Genomic DNA, 26,266 nt, shown 5'->3' on the forward strand with positions numbered 1-26,266 from the left:
GGGCTGTGGAGACTCACAAAATGATCCCATCCTGGCAAAAGTGGTGGTGGTTTGAGGGAGAACTGTCTTCCAGTCTCACATCGTTGAACACGTGGTCACCGAATGGTGGCGCTGTTTGGAGAACCTATGAAACCATTGGGAGCAGAGCCTTGCTAGAGGAATTGATCACTGTGTGGATGGAGGGAGACGCTGTGGGTTGATAGCCTCAGCCTACTTCCTGCTCTCACTCTTTCCTTTCTTTGTGTGAATGAGACGGTAATGAGCAAGCCCTTGATCCTGTGTCCCTGAGGGTTCCTGTGGCTTCTCTGCCACCGTGGACTCTCTCGCCTCTGGAATCCTAGAGCAAGATAAACCCTTTCCCTCTTAAATTGCTTTTGGTCATGGTATTTTATCATAGCAACAGAAAGGAAATGAACACAAGTGGAGTCCCAAGAAAGAGAGGACAGCAGACTCGAGTGGCGGAAGATCTGAACTGTATCATCTCAGCCACTGACCAGCTATGTGGCGCTCTGGATCTCAGTTCACAGTCAAAATGAACACCTCATGAATCTATCTAACACAAAGCATAAATAGTCAATCTCTCTCTCTCTCATTCTGTGTGTGTGTGTGTGTCTCCCTCCCTCCCTCTCTCCATCCCTCCCTTTTCTCTTTAAGCAGCATCTCACGTAGCCCAGGCTGACCTCCAACTTCCTGTGTCCAAGCATGAAGGCCCTCGGGTCTCCATCTCCTGAGCCCTGGAGTCAGATGGGGAGCACCACAATACCTGGAGCACCACCACAACACCTGGCTTTACATGGTCTTGGGGTTCACCCCCAGCCTTCATGTCTACTAGACAAGCACTCTACCAACTGAGCTATATCCCCAGCCCATACCTGGAGGGGAAAGAAGCAGGTGACTGTGAGTGAAATAAGGCAAAGTGGGGGGACATCCACGGACCCTCCCTCCTCTCCTCTCTTGCTTAGCAGACTCCTTCCTTAGACTCATTTTCTTTTCTTGCTTTAGTCTGAATAAGACAGTCTACTGGAATTACCTCTTCTAGATTGTGAACTCCCCTATGGAAGGACGGCTGATAGCTCTCGCACTCCCACACACATAGCACAAGGCCAGTCGCTGCAAACGTCCAAGAAGTGCTGGTTGAATTGTAAGAGTCACCTCTCTCGGGTTCTCTAATCCGTGCTTTACAACAAATCTCTCTGACAGTGAAACAAAAGCTCTGACAACAAGCAAAGGCAGTTAGGAAGTGCCTGGAGATGGAGAAGACACTTGAGAGAAAGCACTCTTGGTGTTCTTTGTTCTTATGAATTCTTATGAATGGGCAGGTCACTTCCCCATGCGTGGCTGAAAATTCTCCCAAGAGGTCTGCTGGGCCAGAGTCCAAAGACCTCCCTAGAAAAACAAATTCATTAATTGACATTACAAAGCCAGCACTTTTCTCATAATCTGGAAGAAATGGCCCTCATCACTAATAATAAGTCTCCGATGGAATATAAACTCTAGTGGACAGAAAGTAGCCCTCTATCTCCCTCCACTGAGGGAGCACAAGAAAAAAAAATAGTAAAATGGATCATGAGGACTTTGCCTAGATCTTAGGTAAAGCTTTCTTAAAAGTATAGCTTAAAACATAGACAGAAGCAATCAAGAGAGATAATAAAGTCTATTTTCCTTTTGTGTGCTTGTTGTCTTTTTTTTTTTTTTTGGTGTGTGTGTGTGGGTCAATCTTCCCACGTCAGAGAGGCATGGTTCACCATGGACGCGGGTGTCAGGAGCATGTCAGTACTTGAGCTAAGGACTGTTTTCTGGAGACGTTCCACCTGCTCAGAATAACCTTTATTGCTGCCATTCTATCCAACCCTGAGACTCATGAAAAAGGTCAAAAAGAGCCTCAGAGTGTAATGACCCAGCCTGGAACAATGTTAGCTAGACCAAGCCGACTGCTTGGAGGTCAGCCTGGCTCTGGCTGACATGCTGGGGGGCAGAAGATCACAACAAAGGCCAAATGGTGTAAACACTTGGCAGGGCTCTTCTGTCTGCTTTGGTAAGGCTGCTCATCCTCCCGGCTTCTCCAGACACTGAGCTGCATGTACTATAACCATTGATGCTCCCTCTTTAAAAGCCCTGGACTCTCTAAAGAGATAGATCTTTTGTTACTGATAATGAGACCCTGGGATAGAGAACCCTGGAATTGATGCTAATGAGCACAGCCTCAGTATTGGCCCAGTCTTTCAGAACCCTGAGTGATTAAACATCAGAGGGATGTGGACTGATAGAGTGCTTGTTTAACATAGAGAAGCCCTGGATTTGAGCTCCAGGATCACATCAACTGGACACAGTTTCTGTTATCCTAACACTATGGAGTTGGAGGAAAGAGAATCAGAACTTTAATCTTATCCTCAACAGTGCATTTGAGGCCAGCCTTGGCTACACAAGAACTTGGAGGAGGAGGAGGAGGAGGAGGAGGAGGAGGAGGAGGAGGAGGAGGAGGAGGAGGAGGAGGAGGAAGAGGTTGGGAAGACACTGCAAAGAAAAAGATATGAGAGGTAGAATTCTAGATCAATCTACTATCAGAAGAGAAGTGGAGGCTGGGAGGAGGCTGAAGATCAAAGTCACTAACATCTTAGACAAACACAACTCCCTGAACTTCCTGCTCAGGTTACTGAACTTGTTAAAGTTCTGGAAGGGTGTTGCACCTAAAAAGAATAAGAGAGACCACCCACCCATCCTCAAGTTATATGTTCCTACCCCACACTCAACTCTATATACTCTATATACCTCTTCATCTACATCATTTACAATTTTTAAAAAATCCATAAATTAGGTTCTTTGAACCCAAGGTGGGTTTCAAAGCCTATAGTTGTTGGGTCAGAATAGGTGGCCAGACTTGGAATTAGCATTGGAAGTAGAGATGACAGTAAAACAAAGAAGAACAAAGGAGGAGAGAGCCCCAATAGTCCTTTGAATAGGATGTAAATCTTTAGAGGGACAGGAGGAAAAGGAATGAATAAAATAGGCATTAATGAGGTTGAAGCAAGGGTGTGAACACAGAACTCTGAAAGGCTGGGTAAGCCAAAGACAGCGCTCTGTACTGGTCTCCTGTTTTAGCCGAACAGTTTTTAAAGTTTGGGGAAACTTTAAAAATCTGAGATTTCCTTGGGCCATAGTCAGGTATAAGAGCCATACTGAGGTCGATCTAGACCAGGACAGAGATTGAGCTAATGGCCCTTCCAATGATGGCACAGTGTGGACAGAAATGGAGAAGAATGGCCCCTGAGAGAAAGAAACCAAATGTTTCATGATAAAGTGGTCTAGTATTACCAATTATATCAGGAGCAGGCAGGCAGGTTAATGGGCAAAGATGACCCTTAAACAACCTCCCCAGTAGCCTTACAGTTTTCGTTTAATAAAGAGTTAAACCATCAGCAGTGCTAGGAAGTAACTCTTCGATTGAGGAGCCCCATGCTCTGTAGCATCCAACTGAAGAAACTCTAGTGAGGGTTACCAGAACAAGAGAACATCAGCTTGTAAGGGGTAATGAATTTTAAAGGTTAGGATGTATAAAGAGGTCTCCTGAACAGAGGAGGAAAAAAAAAAGGTGTGTCAAATTCTGTCTGTCTGGGAAACATTTGCCTTGCTAAGAAAAAGAGCCCTGCAGGAGAATTGGTATGCTCCAGAGAGGGTTTACGTGACGTAGTTGATCTGTTCTACTTGAGTGCGTTATACACATAGACCTCGTGAAGACTGAGAAATGCTTCTCACACCTCATACTATGAGAGAGAAGCCATGGGACTCTGTGCTTTGAGCAATACGAATTGGATCCAGACTCTCCAAGCCCACGTGACACAGGAGTGTGACTACGGACAAATGGCCTCCAGGTTATCTCTGTGCTGTTCCTAGACTTGACTGTTGCAAAGGCCCATGGGAAGGGAGCAGGAACCCATGGGACACTGCAGAGGTTATAGAACTCAAATGACTTAGGCAAGATCAGGCTGCCTGAAGACTCCACAAGGAGAAATGAGCAGGGAGCCGCTCCCCCGACCCCGACAGACTCTAGAACTGCAAGAAAGCCTACTAAGCCTATCACCACTCAGACAGTGCCCTACAAATGGCTCTCACCCCATCAACACAGGCCTGCTGCCACTCTGCATGGCCGTTCCAAGAAGAACACAAAACATCCTGTTTGGAAGGATGCCACTCTAGACGGAAGAAGAAAAAGCAACGCAGCTGCACAGGCCAAATTATATGCTGTTTTTGTTGTTGTTGTTTTGTTTGGTTTTGGTTTTGGTTTTCTTTTGTCTTCTTTCTTGCAATAGTTAAAGAATTAAACAGTGGCATCTATCTCCTGTGCTTAGGTCATTGGTCTGGCCCCCAGTCAGGTAAAAAGGCAATAGAACTTAACCTGATGAAGAAAAGGATGATTTAGACAGGCCACAAACCTATGGAAACCACTGTGGGAATTTGCAAGGTTATTAAAGTAGAGCACTTTGATGGCATCAGAAGAAGCCCATCCAGGTTCAGGTGGTGCCTAGAATCAACAAGTATTATGTGTGTTCATCCATGGCTGCCACCTGGATCCATGAAATAAGTAGACATGGTGATCTTGCAACAAGGCAGGGATGGACTGAGCCTATTCTGGGGCCCATATTGGGAACAACAACAGAGATAGAGATTGCAGATGGTTTATGTAGCAGCAGCCTCTGGAGAAAGACAGTGCATGTAGTTGGTAAGGCTGGTTAATGCCGGCAGCCATAGAGGGCTTCTAATGGGTCTCATCAGGAATAGGCACTGCTTTTGACTCTGGAGTACATAAATGCTGGGAGATGCCAATGCCCAGGGTGCCACGAGAGAACTGAAACAGAAGACCCTGTTCCAATTTGGAAGACCAACCACCATTTATTCAAAACAGAAAAGACACCTAGCAGCCCATAATACCCGACAGTTAGAAGGGGAAGATCATCTTCAGAGCAGTGGGTTTATAGAGAAACAGAACATGAATCTGTGCTTACAGTCAACAACAGAGGAACGAAGGGGACATTCCCGCCAGGTAGGTTGTGTCCCTTTATGGCAGACCTCAGAAAGAAAGTCAGGGAGGAATGCTGGCTTGATAATTTGCTTTCTAGTGCCAGAACAGAATACACAAGCCTGGATAATTATGATGGCCAGAGTTTGATTTGGGTCTTGCCTACAGAGGCACCATGGCAGCACACACTGCTGAAGGTCTTCCTAATGCTTCCTTTCAGGTGGAAGGGGCACCACAAGGTGAGACAGTAAGCAGCCTAGCTTTGGTGTCTCTCTTCTTATAAAGTCATCAGCGGCAGGCATCATGAAGTCTCCACCCTCGTGACATGTTTTTTCCTAATTGCATCCTATGGGTTGGAACTCTCAACAACATTGACATGAATTCGGGGATAAAGATTCATATATAAGTGCTGGGCACTCTCAGTCAAACCATAGCAGATGTCTTTGGAGCTAGGAGTTAAACCCAGGTCAGACAACCACACAACAGCCCCGAACTACTCACTCATAGCTCGACTTTTCTTTTCATCTTTCTTCTTTTCTCCTCACACAATCTCAATGTTTTTTCCCCCTACCTGATACAGAAGTCATACAGATAAAGCTGAGTGTGGTAGTGCACACCTTTAATACCAGCTCTTGAAAGGTAGATCTCTGAGAGGTCCCAGCCAACCTGATCTACATAGTGAGTTCCAAGATGGCCTAGGACTATAAGATAGATAGACCCTGTCACAAAGGAGAAGGAGGAGGAGAGGAGGAAGAAGAGGAGGAGGAGGAGGAGGGGAGGAAGAGGAGGAAGGGAAGGAGGAGGAGGAAGCACACACACACACACACACACACAGAGGGGGAGGTGTAAATTCAGCCAGGGCTGAGGATATAGCTCAGTAGTCTCCAATCTAGGTGGCCCTGGGTTCTAATCTCAGCACCATGAAAAATGGGACACACCAGGGAGATTAAGACAAAAGGATCAGAAGTTCAAAGTTATTCTCAGCTACATAATGAGTTCAAAGCCAGCCCGAGATTCATGAAACTCTGGCTTAAACAACAATTAATGCAGCTGTGTTGCCTATTGTTCAAGATGGCCCCCTAGTCACCCCACCTCCTACAAATGGGGGACACAGGAGAAGAACCTCTTGACTGGCACTACAGCCAGAAGTGTGGACCATCATGATGACTGAACCCAAAGCTCCTTCTACAAAACCTTTGGGCACAGATGAAGAAGTAACAGTGACACAGAGAGAAAACCATGGGGCCATATGATGATCTTAATTCAATACTGCACCAGCCACCTAACAGAGGCTCAAACGAAGGGGTCACACCTGTGCTCGGTTCACTCATGCCAGAAACTTGAGAAGGCAAAGGTTTACCTTGCTGAGGCCACTCCTGCCCTTGGAGTCTGTTAAGTCAAGCAGAAAACTGCAAATGTGAGTGGCCTCCACTGGGAGATGCTTCCACATGACAGCGCTGAGTTAACCAAGCTAGTTACTCCTGACTGAACGGGCTTTGAGAGATGTGCCACTGGCTCTGAACTGCTGCAGTCCTGTTACAAGAAAACCCTGAGGCAAACTCAAGGGATGGCCTGTAGTATCATACAAGGCATGCATAGCTTTTGTCCCAGGTTCCAGTCAAGGCTGTCTGAAAACCCACAGAATCAGCAGTGAGTGTCTTACAGACCATGAGCCCCCTCGATACACCTGAATTTATTATAGAGGGGGATTCATAATCCCCAAAGCCCCACCCCCATTGAAAAACTGAACAAGAAAAAAAGAATACCAGGAAATAATATGGCACTGAGGGTCAAGATTATTAACTATTTTCCTACTTCCTACTGCCCTAAATTTTACAATTAGTTAGTTATTTTATTAGACTGTCTATGATGGTTGACTTTATATAGTATTTAAAATGACTTCTTTTACAACAAGTTTGAAGACCCTTGGAGAGCTGTTTAAAAAGGTGTCACTAAGCTGCACATAGTGACAAACATCTGTATAGCATTTTCTAGACTGGGGCAGGAGGCCTGTGAGTGTGAGAACAGTCTGAATAAAATAGTTGAGGCTATAAAACAAGACCCTATCTGAAGATAGATAGATAGATAGATAGATAGATAGATAGATAGATAGATAGATAGATAGATAGATAGATAGATAGATAGAGCGAGCGAGCGAGAAGCTAGGCATACTTTGTACTTTCTGATGTAATCCCAGCACTCAGGAAGTGACTCCAGGGACATCAGGAGTCTATAACCATCCTCTGCTACATAGTATTTTCAAGGCTAGCCTAGGCTACAAGAGACCCTGTCTGAAACAAACAAAAAGTGTCACTTGACTAACCATCTACTGTCTTGCTGCATTTTCCTCCTTATTGGGACAAATCCTGCTATGCTCACTGTTTGACTCAGTTTTTTTTTTTCATTGCTGTAGCAAACTACTTGCAGCAGGCTACTGTAAACACTCACATTTTATTCACATTTCTTAAGGTTCAAGGGCTCACACCCAGCAGAATCCAAAGGTAGCAGAGTATCAAAATAGCAAGAGATGAAGACCTAAGGCTTGTTTTGTGCCCTTCCTTCTGACATAGCAACCAGGATTCAATCATCAGGGCGCTATGGAAGTGACCTGTGTACCTCATTATACTACACCCAAACTGGGCCCACAGACAAATTCTTTTACCATGGTTGAAAAAGAAAGTGAGGAAAGAGCTTGTTATCTTTCTCATTCCTTCTCTCTGCATCATCATTTCATGGCTAAACTCACTAACCAGGAAGAGCAAAACAGCAAACAGCAGTGGTCAGACCTCAAGGCAGAGGAGAGGATAGGCCTGACTGGAGCAATGCGCTATCAGGATAAAGCCCTAAAAAGAGCCTAATGCTCTAGAGATGCCAGAGTCAGTTAGGGGCTGACAAAGATTTCACAGGTCACAGGTCTGAAACTCAGCTTATAAGTCACTATGGCTTGTCAGGTCACCTCATTTTTTTTTAAATCTCATCTTCAGATCAGGTGTGAACAATGTGAGTCTTGGCTCTGTCAAAGAATGCACAGGAAACAGAGAAAGCTTCACACCCCATGACTAAGAACAAAAACTCTTTGGGGGGGGGGTCCTCCAGAGAAATACCCCAAGGTCTTTTTTTTAATCACTGTCTTCTACCAACAGCCTTAGCTATGCACAGACATATTTTTCTAGCACTTTTAAACTATTCAACTTTACTCAAAAATCTAGAAACACAATTGAAAACATCTGAAATCAATACTACCCCACTATTTTATTTATTTATTCACTTATTTATTTATGAGGTATGGGGGTAGGGGTTGAACCTATAGCTACATGCCTGCTAAACAGGCCCTCTACCATTGAGATACACCACCAGCTCAATACTGCCTCTAGAAGTGACATGTGACTGCTATTGGGAGCATGGGGTGGCAGGCCCTTTCCAACAGCTCAAAGCATCAGCATCCTGTCTCCTTTCTCCCACTGGAAAGGCCAGGTTTGATTTTCATTCTGTATTCCTGAGAGAGGTTTTGACTCTCTCCCCAGAGAGAGGGAAGCCCCCTCCATCTTTGAAGTTGTTGGGCCCCCCAAGATAATTAAAACCTATGTCCTCCTTCCCACCAGATGCATGGCAGCCTGGTAAGTCACACACATCTTTGGTCTGTAAGGGGGAGATCCTAAGAAGACAGAAAGACCGTGCCAGAAAGGCCTCTCAGTCTACCTAAAGCTCTTTGTACACACGGCAGCCCAGCAACCATGTGGACATCGGAACACCTGCTCCAGAGCTGGCAGCTTACTCACTAGGGTCAGGAAGAAAATTCCCCACTGGCAGCTTAGCCATTGTGGCGCCTTAATGAAAACTGAGCACACCAGAAGCAACCATCAGTGACTAGCCTAGCAACTGGGGGATACACAGTATCTGGGAAGAACTAACCAAGATGGGGGTGGGATTTATCACCGGTTACTCTACCCCACACCCATCCTGGTTTCCTGTGATTGGCTGAGCACATAACCACATGGAAACTCCAGAAATACCAACTCCCACAGAGGAACCAGGCCAGCGTAAATCAGCCCACGGGGCTCCATCTCCACGTCTCAGTTTCCATAAACTATTTTAATCTAGAAACCACATCTATAGGCAAAGGCAGGCTGCCTCTTCTGGGGGAGTCCACCTAAACCATCATTGTCACCCACACGCAGCTGTACTTCCCACCCCCACCCTCCCCACCCAAACTGGCCCAGCAGCTTCCCCTGTCTTGTGAATACCCATCTTGCACAAGCAGCTCCTCCACACCTACACCTTCTCAAGCATGTGAGGCCAGTAGCACAGAACTCTAAAGAACTCGGCACTGGCACAAGCACAGAGTTCACCTCCTAGCCTTGCTCTTGTTAGACCAGGAACAAGTTAATCTCTCCTACCGCAGCCTCTTCCCCCCACGAAGCCTACCCCACGGGTTTGTCATGAGGATTAACAATGATCATGTATTTAAGACACTTAGCAGGAAACTTGGCACAAAATAAGACTCACTCCCAGCCTCAAGGAATTATGGGACGGGTAGAAGTCTTCCCTTCTTAACCCTATCCTGAGTTGATTGCTCACGTTGTACGTCGTTAACCATTCACAGTCCCTTTGCATGGATTTGTTGCTTTGTGTTAAAGAGGGATGAGAGTTTTTTTTCTCTACCACACAGAGCAGGGCTGAATAGATAACTATATAAAGAATAACCAAATCGAGGCTGATTGAGTAGACGTCTGGATGAACAAGCTCACCCTGCTCCCTGCAAACTGCCTGAAATTTGAAGCAACTCTTCCTCCAACTGTCAGAGAGACGGAGAATCAAGATAAACAGCAAAGATATAAACCTGCAAACCGCCATCCAGTTAGCACAGCCCCCTAGAGTTACGCTAACACACCAGGTTGGGCAGAACTGGTGCAAACCATTACTAAAGGTCAGATGTGGAGCTAAACAAAAACTAGTAGCTAGCTTGCTAGCCTGTGAGCAGATGCTAAGGGTAAGGTTGTCCCATAGAAAAGGGTGCAGGATGGCTGAGTGAGAGGTAATCTAGACCATCATAGTCAGGATTGTGTCCAAGGGAGACAAGCAAAGAAATTCTTCTGTGTTCACCAGAAAGACAGGCTGCAGTTTCGCATGGCCCAATTCACTTGTCACTTGTCAGCTGTCTTTCTCCTTTCATAAGATACATCCTGGGAGACATGGCATTGCCTGATCCCCGATTTTCTCACGGAATTCAGGAGACCCTGAACCTCTCAGTTTGTGTTTTTTTAAACCTTTACCACCACCATTCCTGACCAAGAGATTTGGGGACACGTGCGGTTATTAATTCTTTTCTTCCTGTTTTATTGTTGTTGGTGGTTTGTAACAGTACTTATTCAAAGAGCTTGTCCCATCAAGTTATTCACTGCTCAGAACCTGCACATGCTCCGCACTGAGCTGATTCCACTTTGTATAGGAAGAAACTGAAGCCAGATGTGACATACACTTGTAATCTCAGCATTTGGGAGTAGAGACAAGAAGATCAATAGTCCAAGGCCAAGCTTGGATACATGAGACTCTGCCTAAATAAACAAGTGAATGAATGAATGAATGAATGAATGAATGAATAAAATTATCTAGTCTCGAGCATTTTGTTATATCAAACAAAACAGACAACAGTACAATGGTCATCCCCTTCCATCTTCAATAGATATTTATTCTTTTAAAATTCAGCTCTCTATTTTAAAAAGCAGATTAGTGGATACCTAAAGCTGATGGAGCTTATGGGTGCTAACTAAAGGGAATGGCTGTGTGAGAGTCTCTCTCTCTCTCTCTCTCTCTGTGTCTGTCTCTGTCTCTGTCTCTGTCTCTCTCTCTCTGTCTGTCTCTCTCTGTCTGTCTGTCTCTCTCTCTCTCTCTCTCTCTCTCTCTGTGTGTGTGTGTGTGTGTGTGTGTGTGTGTGTTTGCGCACGCTGATAAAAGGTGTTTTAAAATTAACTGTGGGGATGCATGTACACGTCTATCACTACAAAAATTGGATTAAATACTTCTTTTCATCCTGGTATTAAATATCAGGTATTAATTATCCTACAGGTCGTAGTACGTCTGCAAGTCCTCTATTGCTGATGTAGACTCTGAGCTTCAAACCCAGGAGATTGCAGGTTGTGTGGCAGCTAAATCATATTTCAATAAATCTATCTTATAAACCTCAGCTCTGGAGCTATCTCCCCCTCCCCTAAAAATTTCTCAGACTTGTGAATAAGGAGGATTTCACTTCAGAAAGAGGAAATAGACTTACTCGTTACTGGCATTTCTTCAGTGAACATCTATGGGTCACCACAAGAGGGCAGGTACCAGACAGTGAAAACACAGGATGGACAAGGGTGGGCGCATAGGCCACGGTCGTGTTGTTTTGTCTGAGTTTGGCTCTGATTTTGTATTGGTTATTTTGTGTGTAGAGGGTACAGCATCAATTAGCCAAGACTGGTCTCAAATTCACTATATAGGCAAGGATCGCCTACATTCCCAGACCAGTCTGCCCTTTTGTACATACACAGTTGGCCTTCTGTATCTCCAAGTTCTGTATCTCCAGATTCAATGGATTACAGATAGAAAGAACGCAGGAAAACTATACTGACTAGGTTTAGACTTTATTTTAGACTAGATTCCCACTAGATGTTTATTTTAGTTCAGGCTGGCCCTATGTTACCAATCATCCTGTTTCAGCCCTCCCTAGTGCACAAATTACAGACGTGCACCTCTATGCACATACAAAACAGACTTCATGTCCTTATCCTTGTTCTTTAAATAATACTGTACAGCAATCTTCAGATAGCATTTGCATGATGCTAGGTATTAGAAGTTACCTAGAGAGGATTTAAAGTGTATGAGAGCATGGGCCATCAAGATGGATCGATCAGTGGACAAAGACACTTGCTACTGAGCCTAAAGGACTTGAGTTTAAGTCCTGGAATCTGCATGGTATGAGGAGAAAATCAATTCCTGAAGGTTATCCTCTGACCTCCACACACTCACACACTCACACTCACAAACACACACACACACACACACACACACAGAGAGAGAGAGAGAGAGAAAGAGAGAGAGGGAGAGAGGGAGAGAGAGAGAGAGAAAAATGAAAAATTACATCTGTGGGAAAATATGTATGGGTTGAGCAAATAATATGCCACTTTCTATAAGCAACTTGGTGACCTCAGAGCGACCTGGACCCAACCTCCAGTCTCCATGGATACCAGAGGATGAGCCCAGCCTCCATGGATACCAGAGGATGAGCAGATGCTCATTTTCTTCCAACCCAATAAACAAGCACATAAAAGAACTGTCTTAAGTCATACTCAGGAGGTAAAATAAACTTCCTCTTTCCAATACCATCCTCCCCACTTCAACAACAACAAAAACTATCCTACCATACCTTTAAACAACTCTCAAGATCAGAACCATTTTCCTTACATTTCCTCGGTTCCACCAGCCTCCATTACCCAGCAGTGCAAGACTATCTCCATGTTGTTGTCTGTACTTGTGCCTCTTTCAGGGTCTCTCACATTTGAGGGAAAAGTACCTGAGTCACAGTTTAGTTTGAGATTAGCCCCCACCAGTCCTCACTTTCCCTTGCCCTGTCAAAAGGGAAACAGGGTGGCGTGCCTGAAGAGAAAAACCTGTTGCCCCCAAGGTCCATAGCTGGGAGAACATGTGCAGCCATTGCAATCAGGAAAGACCTCCTGCTTACCCCAGCCCAGGCCCTCAGTACCTCCACAAAGACACATCACATGCTTGTTTCTGTTGATTCTGGCCACGTTGTTCCCTAAGTCCATCATATGCACCTGACCTCATGCTCATGTCACTGTTTTCTTTTGTTTTGTTTTTTTTCCTAGCTTCATTTGTCATCATTTGAGCCCCTCTCTCCTCGGCCTTTTCCTACATCTCCAAGGTTACCTTTTCTTGTACAGTGACTACAGATGACAGAGTGTAAATCTTCCAATGGCTCCATCACTTCCGTGTGAATGAAACTCGCATGTCTCAGCTGCTTCCGTTATATGGTTAGTTGGTTCGGATTTGGCTTGGCTTGGCTTGGTTTCATTTAGGTTTGGGGTTTTTAAGAGGTCAACCTTTCCGTGTAACCTCCATGTATCTCAGACCCCAAGGATCCTCCTCCTCTTCTTCCTGAGTTCTAGGCCTACAAGCAGGTGCCACACAGCTTTATTTATTTATTTTATGTTGGAAGTGCTAGGGGCACCTGTATGCTAGGCAAACTTTTTAAAAGTGTCCTATCAAGCTTAGCTTCCACACCCCTTCATACCCTGGAGACCCCCTCAAGATCCCCACACTTGCTGGTGTCACTTTTGAGCTTTTGAGACCCACTCAATAAGTGATAATGAACGAAAGTGAAATGATAGGGTGAATGAACTCCCATTAGTTACCACCAGCAGCAATAACAGCAACACCCCGCCCCCTCTAATAGTACAGACCTCTGCTAATGGTCATACCCCGAGTCCAGAAGTAAATTGAAGAGGGGACATGGTATCCATGAGTAGCGGGGACTCCATGCCACCATGGGCAACTTCCTGAAGCAACACACACACACATTACCCTGTGAGCTTCATGCTAGTTCTTGAATGTGAACAGCAAACATCTCCCTAGCAAAACTGAAGCTGGCACGGTGATCGATCGTGAGATGTGTCCGTGATGTGGTAGAAAATGTGAATACGTCACCTCTCCATAGGCAACATGGACCTGTACCAGCAGGGTAGTGTAGGAAAAAGAAAATGACAAAAAGTGAAATGGGATTCGGAAGTCCATGTGGAGGCGTCACTTAAACTTCTGTCACTAGTCTCCCGACACCTCCACCTGTACAATGGAATCATAGCCTAATACTATCTACCTAATTTCTCCAAATTCCATCCTCAGGTGAAGCCCTCACCACAGACAGTAGTCTGCGCACAGTAAGGGCTTAAGAGATAATAAAAGATAACACTGTATTGGCCATTTTGCTGTGAGGGTCAAGAAATGAAACGCAGCATGAACCTATGTCAAACACATCAAGTAATGTAAAGTCCCTAGTTCTAGGCTGTGTGGTAGCCCTGGTGCCCTGGCAGTGCCTGAAGACGCCAAGGTGACGCGATAAGCTCCTTCTTTGATCCCGGAAGTTTCCACCAGAATGCCCTAGGGTCCTAGACCGCCCTGGGGAGGGGCGAGAGGTTCAGGGGAAGACTGCTGGAGAGAAACTGGAACCTACCTGCTTTCACTGCATTCTTTCCGCTCCCTCACCCTCAGCCACTTGCGGAGCAGGAAGCGTTTTCGGCGCGGGGACGCACTGGGTGTGGAGCAGTTGGACCACGGGGTGTCCTCGTCGCTGGAGGGCGTAATCTCAATGGACGGCAGTTGCAGGAACTCCTTGCCGGGGGCCAGGACGCCGGGTAGGTCCGGGGCTACCAACCCCGCCTCCAGGCTCTGCTCCTGCACGTTCTTCATCCGGCGCATCTTAAAGCGCCGGCGGCGAAGCGTGGGGGTGGACGAGCTGGACCACACCGCGCTGCCCTCGGGTGCGCCCTGAGGTTCTGGCACCTGCAGGGCGGGCAGCTGCAGGTTCTCCATCATGTTGGCCGCCGGCATCGGGGTCCCTGGCCGCTGCTCCGTGCCCTCCGCCTGCAGCCTGGCTCGAGGCTTCCTCTCTCGGCTCCCTACCCTGGGGCCCGTGGCACTATCCCCTCTCACGTTCAGCGGGAGGCTCGAGCCTGCCAGTAGATCAAGTTCCTTTTCCTGGAGCGCCGCGAGGAGGGGACTGAAGGGGACGCCGCCTCCTGCGGTCTAGAACTTTAAGAAGCGCGCTTCCTCGCTCAGTCCGACGAGGGAAGAGGCGACCCGGGACGCAGTGACAGTCGCCTGCCAAGCTTTGCCACCCGGCTGCCCTCCTGGGGCTCCCCTTCGCGTGCCCGTGTGTTTGTCTTCCGCTGCGCCCGCTTGCTCGCTTGCTCTCTCTGCCGGTGTCTTTGCCTTAGCGGGACTCGGCGGCCCCGGACCCCAGGGAACTGCGCAGCAAACTCTCAGTGGTTTGCGTTCAGCCGACTGCGTTGGGGAGCCGGCTTGGCGCTGCAGGAGAGTGGAGGACTGGAAGAAGAGGCGGTGGTAGGAGGGAGAGGAAAGAGAGAGAGAGAGAGAGAGAGAGCAAGGGAGACACTAGATAAAAACAAAAAAAGGTGGAGTAGGTGGAGGGGGGTGGGGGCTGAGGAGGGAGTGGGTTGCTAGCCTGAAAGGACACGCACAGGCAGCGACAGCCAGCGACAGCCTTGTAACTGTACACGGAATCCCTTGGGGAGGGACTATACCTCCGAGTCAAGGCTGCTCCAATCAGCCTAATGAAATAGGAGCACAATCCAAACTTTCTCAAGGCAACGATTGGCTAAGCAGCTCTGGTTAGCAAACTCCCTGTTTTTTTTTCCCCTGGGGGAGGGGAATCAATGGATTTAGCCCTCCCTCGCAGACCACCCAAGATACAGGGTTGAAGGAAAACTGGGTGACTTTTCAGCCAAATCTCTCTCCTAAGAAATGCGCGTTCTCCGAGTTGTTTGGAGTGCTGACCAGGAAGACAGGGCATACATAATCAGAAGGAAAATGGAAAGTTCCTGGAGGCTGCTTCCAAAATGGCAAGCTGGGAAGAAAAGACAGTTCTGTAGAATAAGCTGAGGACACCAGACACGGACACAAAGACACACGATAGGGTGGAAAGACACAGGACACACAGGACCATTAAGGGAAAGATACTGGATACATGGTGTGTGGCCTGGCCAAAACTATAGCCCGATTATAAGTGAAAGGCAAAGAGGCTGAGAGAAGTTAGCCGGTGCACCACCCTCAGAGACTCCAGGGAGTCAAGTGCATCCTTGGACATTCCTGAGACTGTGTGATGCTGCTTCATCTTGCTGGGGAATGGGTTGGGTCACACCGTTTACTGTGGCCTCAGACCTCTGAACAGAAATATGGACTAGTCCTGCCAAGTATATCAGTGTGCTAGAGGCAGGTGAACCCTGAGAGGTGGGATGTAGAAGTGATCTGCTTTAGGAAGACATTCTGTGTTGGACTGAGCTTGCTGGGGTACAAGTTTAACACTCAACGACCCCCACCCCAAACAAGGAATTTGCCTCTTCAGTGGGAGACCGAAAGGAATAACAAAGACCCCAATACATGGCCCACAATCTGGCCCATTCTCTTTGCCGGTATTTGTTAGTCCAGTTTCCCTTTGGATGAATAAAAATCACATCCCTAAAGGTCATAAGAATCCACTTCAGGCCTGGTGGTGGTGGTAGCACACACCTTTAGTTCTAGCACTCAAGAGGTAGAGGCAGGCAAATCCCCGTGAGTTCGAGGCCAGCCTGGTCCACAGAGGGAGCTCAAGAACAGCCAGGGCTAGTCAGAGAGAGAGAAAGAGAAAAAAAAATCCACTTTAAAATAGCATATACCCCTACAGGTCAATAAGACATCTGAGGTAACAGCTGTCTGTCATGTCCTGCATTGACACATGGGAAGCTAAGACATCCTGCCATTCATTATGCAACCTCCTTGAGGCTGTGAATAAAAAGGAAGTGCATCTGGTGAAGGGCCAAGGTCCGGTTCACCCTAAGCGATGTCAGAGTATCAGTCCCTTTCCTGACCCTTCACATCCGGCTGCTGGCTTGCACATGATTCACTATCACTCTATTTTAACTCCCGGTGGCAGAGAAAGGAGAAAGCTCTAGTCATCAGGTGTCAGGCCTGGCAAAGACCTGAAAAGCTCTTCCGGCTTGGACCAGGAGGATGGTCGGTGTCTCTTAACTTCAGAGTCGGTCAGGGATCTACATAGTTTGTTCACTGTCTTAGATCCTTTCCGTGGAGGAGGGCTTTGCAGGAGGGTCTGACAGCTTCCCAGAGAACCTGCCTCTTAGATGCGCTGTTGATATAAGGGATCAGAGTCTCTCTTGCTCAAGGAAAACAGGGCATTACCAGTTATTCTTTGAAGAAAGAAAAGGTACAACACACACACACACACACACACACACACACACACACACACACACACACACTTGCCATAGGCCTTCTCAATTTAAATTCATAGCCTCAAAATGAAGATGAACCACCAGCTTCTTCCTCCAGTGCACTTCAGACAGGTGTCCCGCCCACGAGTCTGGACCTAAAATCCTCTAATATTTAATCTAAGCTTCAGGCACAGAAGTGGTGGAGAATTACTGCTTACATTTCCTCTGGTCTAAGGTAAAACCTCGGCTGGACCAAATCTAAAAGGTTCTCACATGCAGATTCCAGGAGCATCCCTCATCCCTGCCTGATCCTCTCCTTCGCTCACTTCTGCCTGGAGCCTCGTTTTTTTTTTTTTTTCCTTAAAGCTTTAACCTTTTCACTCATCAAATCCCCAGTCAAAATTAGGAGTTCAAGTTTATCCTCACTTACAAAGCAAGTCTGAGGGCAGCCTGAGCTAGGCCTCTCTGTTTCTGTCTCTGTCTCTGTCTCTGTCTCTGTCTCTGTCTCTCTCTTTTGCACTAGTGTGCTCACACACACACACACACACACACACACACACACACACACACACACAGGGGAGGGGGAACAAATACAAACTAACAAAAAGAAAATCAAAACCTCACTGCCCGCCACCACAGCTGTCTCTGTTTACTTTGGAGCACAGATAGTTGCAGCTGCCAGCAGATGTCCCCTCTAAGCTCCTCAGAAAGAGCCAAAAGTCTCTTCCTCTGAACCCTTCCAATATGCTCTTGATTGGCATGTGACCTTTAGAGCTTACAGAAAGGTTTTAATACATCACATTATACCTTCCTAGAGACCTTAGGACTAAGGCAACACAAGTTACTACCCTCTTCTTGCAATCATGAAAATGGGGCAGAACTGCAAAAACATATCCAAGGACTCCCATGAATGACAATGACTGATACAGCAAGGCCAGCATCAGACCTTCAGAAATCAAGGTAGAGGCCAGCAAAATCACATACTATGCAAGAAAATAGTTCCCTGATAGTTCCGGACTGCAGCTGTTCAGTTGCAACAGCTGTTTTACAAGGAGGCAAAAGAAGCCAAATTGGAGGAGGGGGCAGTTTCCCAAAGCAGCTGATGGAGGAGGGTATCAACGGCCAAAGAGTGCCTACAACTCCCTTTCAGACTTGCTCTCTCCCCTTTCCCCATTCGCCCTCTCTCCTGTTAACTCTAATGATGCCTCAGTTTGCTGGGTAACTGACCTCATCTCTTTGTATTGGAGGTTAGGGGGTTGCAAACAGGTGGTGTTCAGAATGCCCCCCCACACACACACACACATACCTCCAACCCCACATCTAGGCCTCCAACTTTAAATGAATGGATCTCATATTACCAAGAGACTGTTGTTTATTCTCAGCAGTACAGGCTCTCCTTTCCTATTGACACAAGACACCCAACACCTGTCCACTACTTCTGGAGACTCGCAATGACTTAGTCTATTATGCAGAGAACCTAACTAACAGCTTTGAGATAGACATCTCCCGAGTACACACTTATATATGTAACCCGTGAGAATATGCAGTCACCCACCAGCCCAATAGGCAGATACTGTCCCACACTGCATTCACCAAAGTGCATGGGCAAGAGCAGACAAGGAATAGAGTGAATGGAATTTACAGCTTGCAGGAAAGCTGGAGATGTGGACAGAAACATAGCAGCAGATGCTGTAACATGGGCAGATAGTTCCCTCTTTTTATCAGCAAGTGCTTTGTGCAAAGAGCAGTGTGGGGGACTCATGCTCAATGACAAACATTTACCCAAGGTTAAGGCTGGCTGAAGACTGGAATGCATGGCCAAGACGAGTTGGGAGTGGCTTTCTTCTTGGGCCTTTAGAAGGTAACTGGAGCCTAGTTAGAGGCCGTGGAAGAAAACAGATTGTCCTTAAAGGCCCATAGCCATCCTAACAGTCCTTGTATCTGAGGCTCAGGTTTTCCAGTTTAAAACAAAAGCAATTTGGCAGGCACTTGGCTCATTTTTATAATCCCAATTCCAGGCTCCCTGGGGAGGCTAACACAGGAAAATTCATAGTTCAGGTCCAGCCTGACCTACATAGCAAGATCCCATCTCAAGAATTAGATTAATTGAAATCATTGGCTTATGACCCAAACAAAAATTTGTCTCAAATGACTGTTCTTAGGGATTCTGATCACTGACTTCCCTGAGGTCTACAAACTGTTTCACCACCTTGCCCAGTGAACTAGAAACATAGAGACCAATCACTCGGGTAGCAGGGTGGCAGGAACAAGGTGAAAAGGGTATGAGGATCAGAGGGGAAAATGGAGAGAATCCCTTGAGTCCACTTTTCATACGTGTCTTCTATTTTCTGGATTCTCCCTTGGCCTCACCCTCCTTGGAGGAGCTAACTGCTTAGGAAAAGGGCAGACATGGTTCAGTGTGTAATGTTGCATGCCACCAAACCTGACCACCTGAGATCTTGTGGTCTATCTCTGGAAACCACAGACTAACAGGACAGAATTTACTCCTCCAAGCTGTCTTCTGACGTCCATGTGCTCAACCCATACACAAGCACTCACACATGCAAATAAATAAACAATTTCTGTTTTGTTTTGTTTTTTTTTTAAGGTAAGAAAGAACAATGCTAAATGTATGAGGCTGGGGAAGGAGTGTAGACTAGGAAGTCAGCTCTTGCTAAATACAGTCTAAAGAAACCACAGCTGACCAGCCACCACATCTAGCCCCTCCTGAGGAAAAAGAAGAAAGCGCTCTAAGACCTTGATGGAAATTCTCCCATCCAGGGAGTGCTCTCAGCCTTAGGGAATGCACAAATTTGGCAGAGGCTTACTTTCACTAGCCTTCACCAGAGCCGGGGTAATCTCTAAGGTCACATGATCATCCCCGGAGAAGGGCAGCCGCCAGATAAGCCCTCTGGTTTCACAGCTCTTAGGTTTCACAAAACATTTGGCTGTCCTTGCCCGTGATGCTGTAATATCAAAGTACAAACAAATGCCATCCCCTCTTGTCTCTTAAGTCTTGCAAGGACAATCTTTGTACAAGGCAGGGCTGGCAATAACTTCCTAAGGTCGCCCCATCTACCCTGGGTTGGCCATGCCATGCTGTACATAAGTAATTCAGCTACACTCCTCAAAAGCAACATAGAACGCGCCCTCAGGAACACTGAGTACAGCCATGCTAGTAAGGACTCTTTTGTCTTTTCAGTGGCTTATTATCAGATTGGATATTGTCATTTCCCACCTGTGTACTCAAGATTGTAAGTAGCAGCTTTCTCCCAGAGTGCTCTCGAACTCTGGAGTCACAGCAACCACTTAGAACAGAGCTTGGCAAGTGATGAGCATTCTGTTACTCCAGCCTTTGTTGTGTCTGATTGCATTTCTCATTCCCTTGTTAGAAACCAGGACTATTCATGTTGATCTTCCACTCCATTTAATTTGACAAGTAACTGGTAAGTTAGACCACCGTGTACATGCCTTGCTGAGCAAGAGAAACCCAATACAGTTTGTGCTGTGTGCTGCGGCACCCTGGCCAGCAAGTCCCAGTCAATCATATGCAGATAAGATGTGAATGGAAAGATTAGAATACTTTAACCAGACGGGAACAGGTAGTCCTTACAGGACACATGGAGGAAATGGTATTTCAGACTCAGGGAGCAGGGCGTGGAGTTGAACCCCTGTGATCACAGCGCTTGAAGTCTGGGGAAGGATTGCTGTGTATTGAAGGCCAACTTCAACTAGTGACTTCTAAGCCAACTTGGGCTACAGAATGAGACTTTGTCTTTTAAAAAAAATCTCAAGAGTGCTAATATTAGGTTTCATTCTTTAAACAAAAGTATGTCATTTAAATAGCTCTTGTTTGTTTGTTTGTTTTTTTCTTTAATGATTATTTTTTGCTTTTGTTTTTTTGTGAAGAAAATGACATTGATGACCTATTACTGACCTGTATTTGGGAGAATATTAACTCTGATAACTCGTTGAAATACATCTTAGAAAAGCAAAGGTACGGAGCACTGGACCAATTAGGAGACTGTCAGCCGATCAAGGTTCTGGGGTACTGACCTTCTGAGTGGCCAGCAGTTCAGGTGAAAAGAGGGATGAAAACATCTGAGACAGGAACATAGATGGGATGAGAGGAACTGAGGGAGGAAAATGGGACTTGTGGAAGATGTCAGAGACACAGATGCAACCAAACCAAGAATGAGACATGACTTGGAAATCACATGAAGAAGAGAATCAACATTGCTTGCCTGGCTATGGCAAGCCAGACGTCATGAGAAGTGTTTCATATTCAAAGCCCCGCGAGATGCTCCCAGCAACCCTGGAGAATGGCTCTCAAAATCCCCATATTAGAATATCAAGAGGACTATACAGGATTACGAGCCCTGAAAAGAATTCATTCTGTTGCAGGTCTGCATGGACTGTGGCCCTCTCTGCCTGTCAGCTGTTTCTCCTTTTCAGGAATACTCCCTATACATCCGCTTTGGCTGCTCTCTGCCCAAGAGCTGTCTGTCCCAAAGGCAAGCATCATGCTTGCTTCCCAAGTCCTCTCCTGCTCTTAGGACTGAACCACTGCGCCTATCCTTGGCCTCGGTGCCAGTGACTGCACAAGATTTTACACAGTCTGAAACTGAGACTTGGGAAGATGAATACTGGAGTCGCTGCTGTAGCTCTCAGAATCTCCAAGCTGGAAAGAATTGCTTTAAGCGAAAAGTGGCCTATGAACATAGAGTTAAGTCAGATGCAGTCCCAGAGGATCGCCACAGTGTAGGAATGTGAAACCAGTCTGAGCAATAGGGGGAAATAACAAAAAGCAAAAGCTAACAAACCAACTAAAAACAGGAAAAGAAATGGACAAACAAGATAGATTTTAAAACATTTTGCTTACTGGGGAGGAAACTCTGTCGGTGTTTTCTGACATTGCTTGTCATAAATGTATGTGGCAGCCCTGGGTTCAATTCCCACAACCACCAAAGAAGCTGTATTATATTATTTTAAATACAAAAAATATGTTTTTACAAAGAATTTATTAAATTGCACATTTGGATAGGTGAAATTTTTCTTTAGCAAACTGAATAAAGCACAGGTCTTCTTAAGTACTCTATTGAATGACACGGTGTCCACACTTTAAGGGAACTACATCCCTGAATGGAGCCTGGACTTGTGGGTGTGTATCCAGGATAAAGGAAAGTTCACTTCCTATTCCCTTACCCTCTCCCTAAATGAAGCAAGTACCTTTGGGAGACTTTAATTCTGTCTAGTAGTTGGACTTTTTTTTTCTTCTTTGTTTTGTATTTGAGACATGGCTCACTATGAAGCCCTGGCTGGCTTAGGTAGATTTCACCATGTAAACCAGACTGGGCTGGAACTCACAAAGATCAGCCTGCTTCTGCCACTTGAGTGCTGGAATTAAAACTCAATGCTACCACGTGCAGCACAGTTGGACACTTTTATGAAGACTTTCCTTAGTTGAAAGAATTCTAGGCCCCGAAGGGACGTTAGGTATTTACTGCAGTGTTCACCTTCCTTCCATCCTGCCTCACAGATTCATGGTGAGAAATGAAGGCACTGGCCAGGGAAATATTGGACGCAGCGGTCACAGAGCTGAGGCTGGAAACATCTGTGTGTCCATCAAACATCTGTGGCACAAACTCTACCATAGTAACTTAGTAACTTCTTTCTGAAGTAGTACTTTGACTTCAAAAATAATTTTAAAACAAATTGCACAGAAGAGTCCCTAGCAGTCAGGCGGTTACACACACATCTAATTCCCCCATGAGCCCACAGAGAGCAAGGCGTAAACCAAACCCCAAGCACTGTGCGAGAGCTAATCCCAATGTTCAAATGATTCGATTTGCACAAAAGATCTAACAGGACCATCATCTGCATTCAGGTAGGCTCCTTACTTGCAAGAATAGAATGCCTTTATGTAGGAAATTCTCCTAATGTGTTTTAATTTTTTTAAAACTTTTTTTGGTGAGTACAGGGGGCTGTGCACACCCCCTCCCCAGCATGCATTGGGAGGTCATAGGTCATACAATTAGTTCTCTCTCTCCACTATGTAAGTTCAGGGCAGAAGTCAGTTCTTCAGGCTTGGCAGAAAGTGTCTGCCCAGTAAGCCATCTCTCTGTCTCCCCCCCCCAATTCACTTTAAATATTAGTTGATATTATATTATCAATGCACATATTTATATTAAATATTACACAACTTTGCAGGAACAATATTACTTAATAGAAGTCATCAGTCAATTACTAACGCACACGTTCTACCCATGAGTTTAAAATAAGTGTGGGACACTTAAGTCTTAAAACAAATTAAAAGTCCACCAGATGTAGGTTAGATTTTGCTGAAAGAACCCTGATATAGCTGTCTCTTGTGAGACTATGCCGGGGCCTAGCAAACACAGAAGTGGATGCTCACAGTCAGCTATTGGATGGATCACAGGGCCCCCAAGGGAGGAGCTAGAGAAAGTACCCAAGGAGCTAAAGGGATCTGCAACCCTATAGGTGGAACAACATTATGAACTAACCAGTACCCTGGAGCTCGTGTCTCTAGCTGCATATGTATCAAAAGATGGCCTAGTTGGCCATCACTGGAAAGAGAGGCCCATTGGACATGCAAACTTTATATGCCCCAGTACAGGGGAATGCCAGGGCCAAAAAGTGGGAGTGGGTGGGTAGGGGAGTGGGGGGGGAGGGTATGGGGGACTTTTGGGATAGCATTGGAAATGTAAATGAGGAAAATACCTAATAAAAAAAAGAGAAATATTTCACTGTCTTAAAATTTTTTAGATTCACCTACAGATTCTTGATCCAAGCACTGTATTTTCTCACTTAAGCCATATAACACATCTATGAATTAAATGTCCTCCCCCCACCAACGCACCCCATTTTTAAGATAAGGAAACTGAGGCTGGGGGAAACTAAGACCTTTATGTATCAAGATGTGATTCAAATCTAAGTATTCTCAGCTCAAGCTGTTTTCTTCCCTCCCTTGCCAATCTGTTTCAATGTTATAAAATCTGTTATTCGAACTGATTCTCCTTGCCATTTATTTTCGTGAACATTTTTCCAACTTGGTAAACAAATGAATATTTAGAGCTAAAATTCTACAAATGGATACGTGCTGTTCTCCTGTTTAATCTAGGCAGCTTCTATCAGCTCCTTCAATAAAAACAGACCACCGCATTAATATTAATTTCTCCAGGCATTCATATTGAATTCTTAATATTTTTAAAAAATGTACAGCCCCAAATATCCAGCAGACCTCCTTTGCTAGAATTCCCAACAGAGTTTCGGAACATCGTAGCAGTAAGAAGTAGTTTTTACACCATATTCGGACCACATAAGCAACTTCGTTTGTCCCTAATTATGTAAATATAAGCCTAATGTGTCACCAACACCTCTTACCTGTTACGGAGTCTACCCATAGGTCTGCAGTAAAATAGCAGGGCTGGATGAGTCCTGCACTTCAATGTCTCTGCTATTGAAAGCCTTGCCAACCGGACACTCCACGGAGGGGACTCCAAATGCAGACAGGAGAAACCCTCGCTTTAAATGAAGCCTGCTATCTTCCACTGGAATGGCTTAGTAAACACTAGAAGACCTTTAAACATCGCTTCTCTGTGGTCTTCTGGTTTGGCCTCCACAGGTAGATAACCTCTTTCCGGTGTGTAGTCTGACAGCGGCTTAAATCTTGACAGCCAGAGCAAAGTCTCCTTTCTTGAAAGCTTGTTCACATGATCTCATTCCATGCAAGTGTGCCTTCTCTGTGGGCTGGCTGGACCTTGGACTTTGGACCTCAGAACCTGGACATTAGTTTCTAATCCACACCATAAGGAAATTCCCCACTTTGACTACAACAATAGCTAGTTGGCACTCACTGGTCCCCGAATGGGCATCAGGCTCACTAGGATGCTAACTACCCAAGCTTCCGTCTTGCTTCCTTCTACCCTGCCTACCACCCAAACAGAGAAACCCCCCTCCTTCCTTCAGGAACCAGATGTTTTCAGTGAAAAGTAGTAAGACCCCAATCCACAGAGACCCTACCTGTAAGACTCCACCCTGTGGAGTGCAAAGGGTGCATGCTGGAAACTGCCTCACTATACGGTTGTGCTGAGTGACCTCTGGGCCACTTTTCTAAGGTTCTACACCATTCCACAGGTCAGAAGGTTCTGCCACAAGTCCATGCCTGCCTCTGTTCCTCCCACTGTCCTTCTGAAAGGCCTCATCTTTTCTGTTTTGAGAGCATCTTCTCTATCAGAATCAATCACCAGAGTATAAAGTCATCTCAAAGCAACCCATCCGATGGTGCCTCTTCTCACCCTACTGTTACCTCCCTTGTATCATGGTTCTTACTGTTGCATGGAATCCAACCTTAGGATACACCCCTCCGCCTCATCCTGCAGAAAGCACTGCCCTCACGCTGTCCCTCCACCTCTGTCTGAGTGTTCCACTGTGCATTTCTCATCTCCCTTACACTATGCCTGGCATGAAAGCAGGATTCTGGTCCCATTTCTTTCTTAGCCTGTGACTGGAGAACCAACTGCTTCAGCCCTAGCATTACGAGGAAATGAAGGCAGGGCCTGCGAGGGAGATGGGAAGCAAAGCCCGGAGTTGTTGTTCCTCCGACTCAAACACTCTAAGAGAGTGCTCTTATACTGCAACAACCCTTTCAGAGAGATGAAAATTGAATAGAGCATGTGCCTGGGCCCTGCAGTTTCTCCAGGAGCAGCTCTGACTATGGTCACGTTTTCTTTTTCTTTTCTTTTTCTTTTTTTCTTTTTCTTTTTCTTTTTTGTTTGTTTGTTTGTTTGCAGAGCCTCCCGCAGCCTCCACCGTGTAGGAGGTCTCGAGAGGAGAAGCCTTCAGACCGTAAAGCTCTTTGACCAGAACACTCATTTCTGATTAACTAAAGGCTTGAGTTTCTCAGGTGAGGGCGTTTGGACTATGGACCTCTGGGGAGCAATCAAAGGAAGGGATGGAATGTACTTGGAAGCAGCTGCTTGTTTCTCAACCCTTCAGGAAACTTCCTGAACTGAAGTTACAAATTGCATTCTCTTATCGATAAGGGACCCTACTTATCCTGTCTAGAGATGAGATTTCATCCCAGTGTCTCCCAGATGTCTCCAGATAAGCAACTATTCCTAACTCCTCACTAGGAAGTCAGGATATGGGGCTCCCAGCCTCCCAGACACCACCTTGCTCTTCCCCAGTTCCTGATACAAAGGAGTCCTGCAAGTGCTGACCCTAAAGCATA

The 26,266-nt window shown here is 46.0% G+C and overlaps 1 protein-coding gene across 20 annotated transcripts in view; it reads right to left on the reverse strand.

Annotated features, from left to right (window-relative positions):
- The window catches only part of Gramd1b (GRAM domain containing 1B), a 240,382-nt gene that overhangs the window by 147,821 nt on the left and 66,295 nt on the right, over window positions 1–26,266 (reverse strand). For 11 of the 20 annotated variants that reach the window (XM_030244297.1, XM_006510235.4, XM_030244299.1 and 8 more), the window contains exon 1: window positions 14,241–24,270. The exons of 5 other annotated variants lie outside the window; for them this stretch is intronic. In XM_030244297.1, the coding sequence (XP_030100157.1) occupies window positions 14,241–14,617 (377 nt within the window). In that variant the 5' untranslated portion in view covers window positions 14,618–24,270. Of the gene's footprint in view, window positions 1–14,240; window positions 24,271–26,266 lie in introns of those variants that run through there. 4 more of the 20 variants (XM_030244298.1, XM_030244296.1, XM_017313320.2 and 1 more) reach the window with 2 other exon arrangements.

The sequence above is a fragment of the Mus musculus genome, chromosome 9 (genome assembly GCF_000001635.26).
Source record: "Mus musculus strain C57BL/6J chromosome 9, GRCm38.p6 C57BL/6J".
In the NCBI taxonomy this organism is placed as follows: Eukaryota; Metazoa; Chordata; class Mammalia; order Rodentia; family Muridae; genus Mus; species Mus musculus.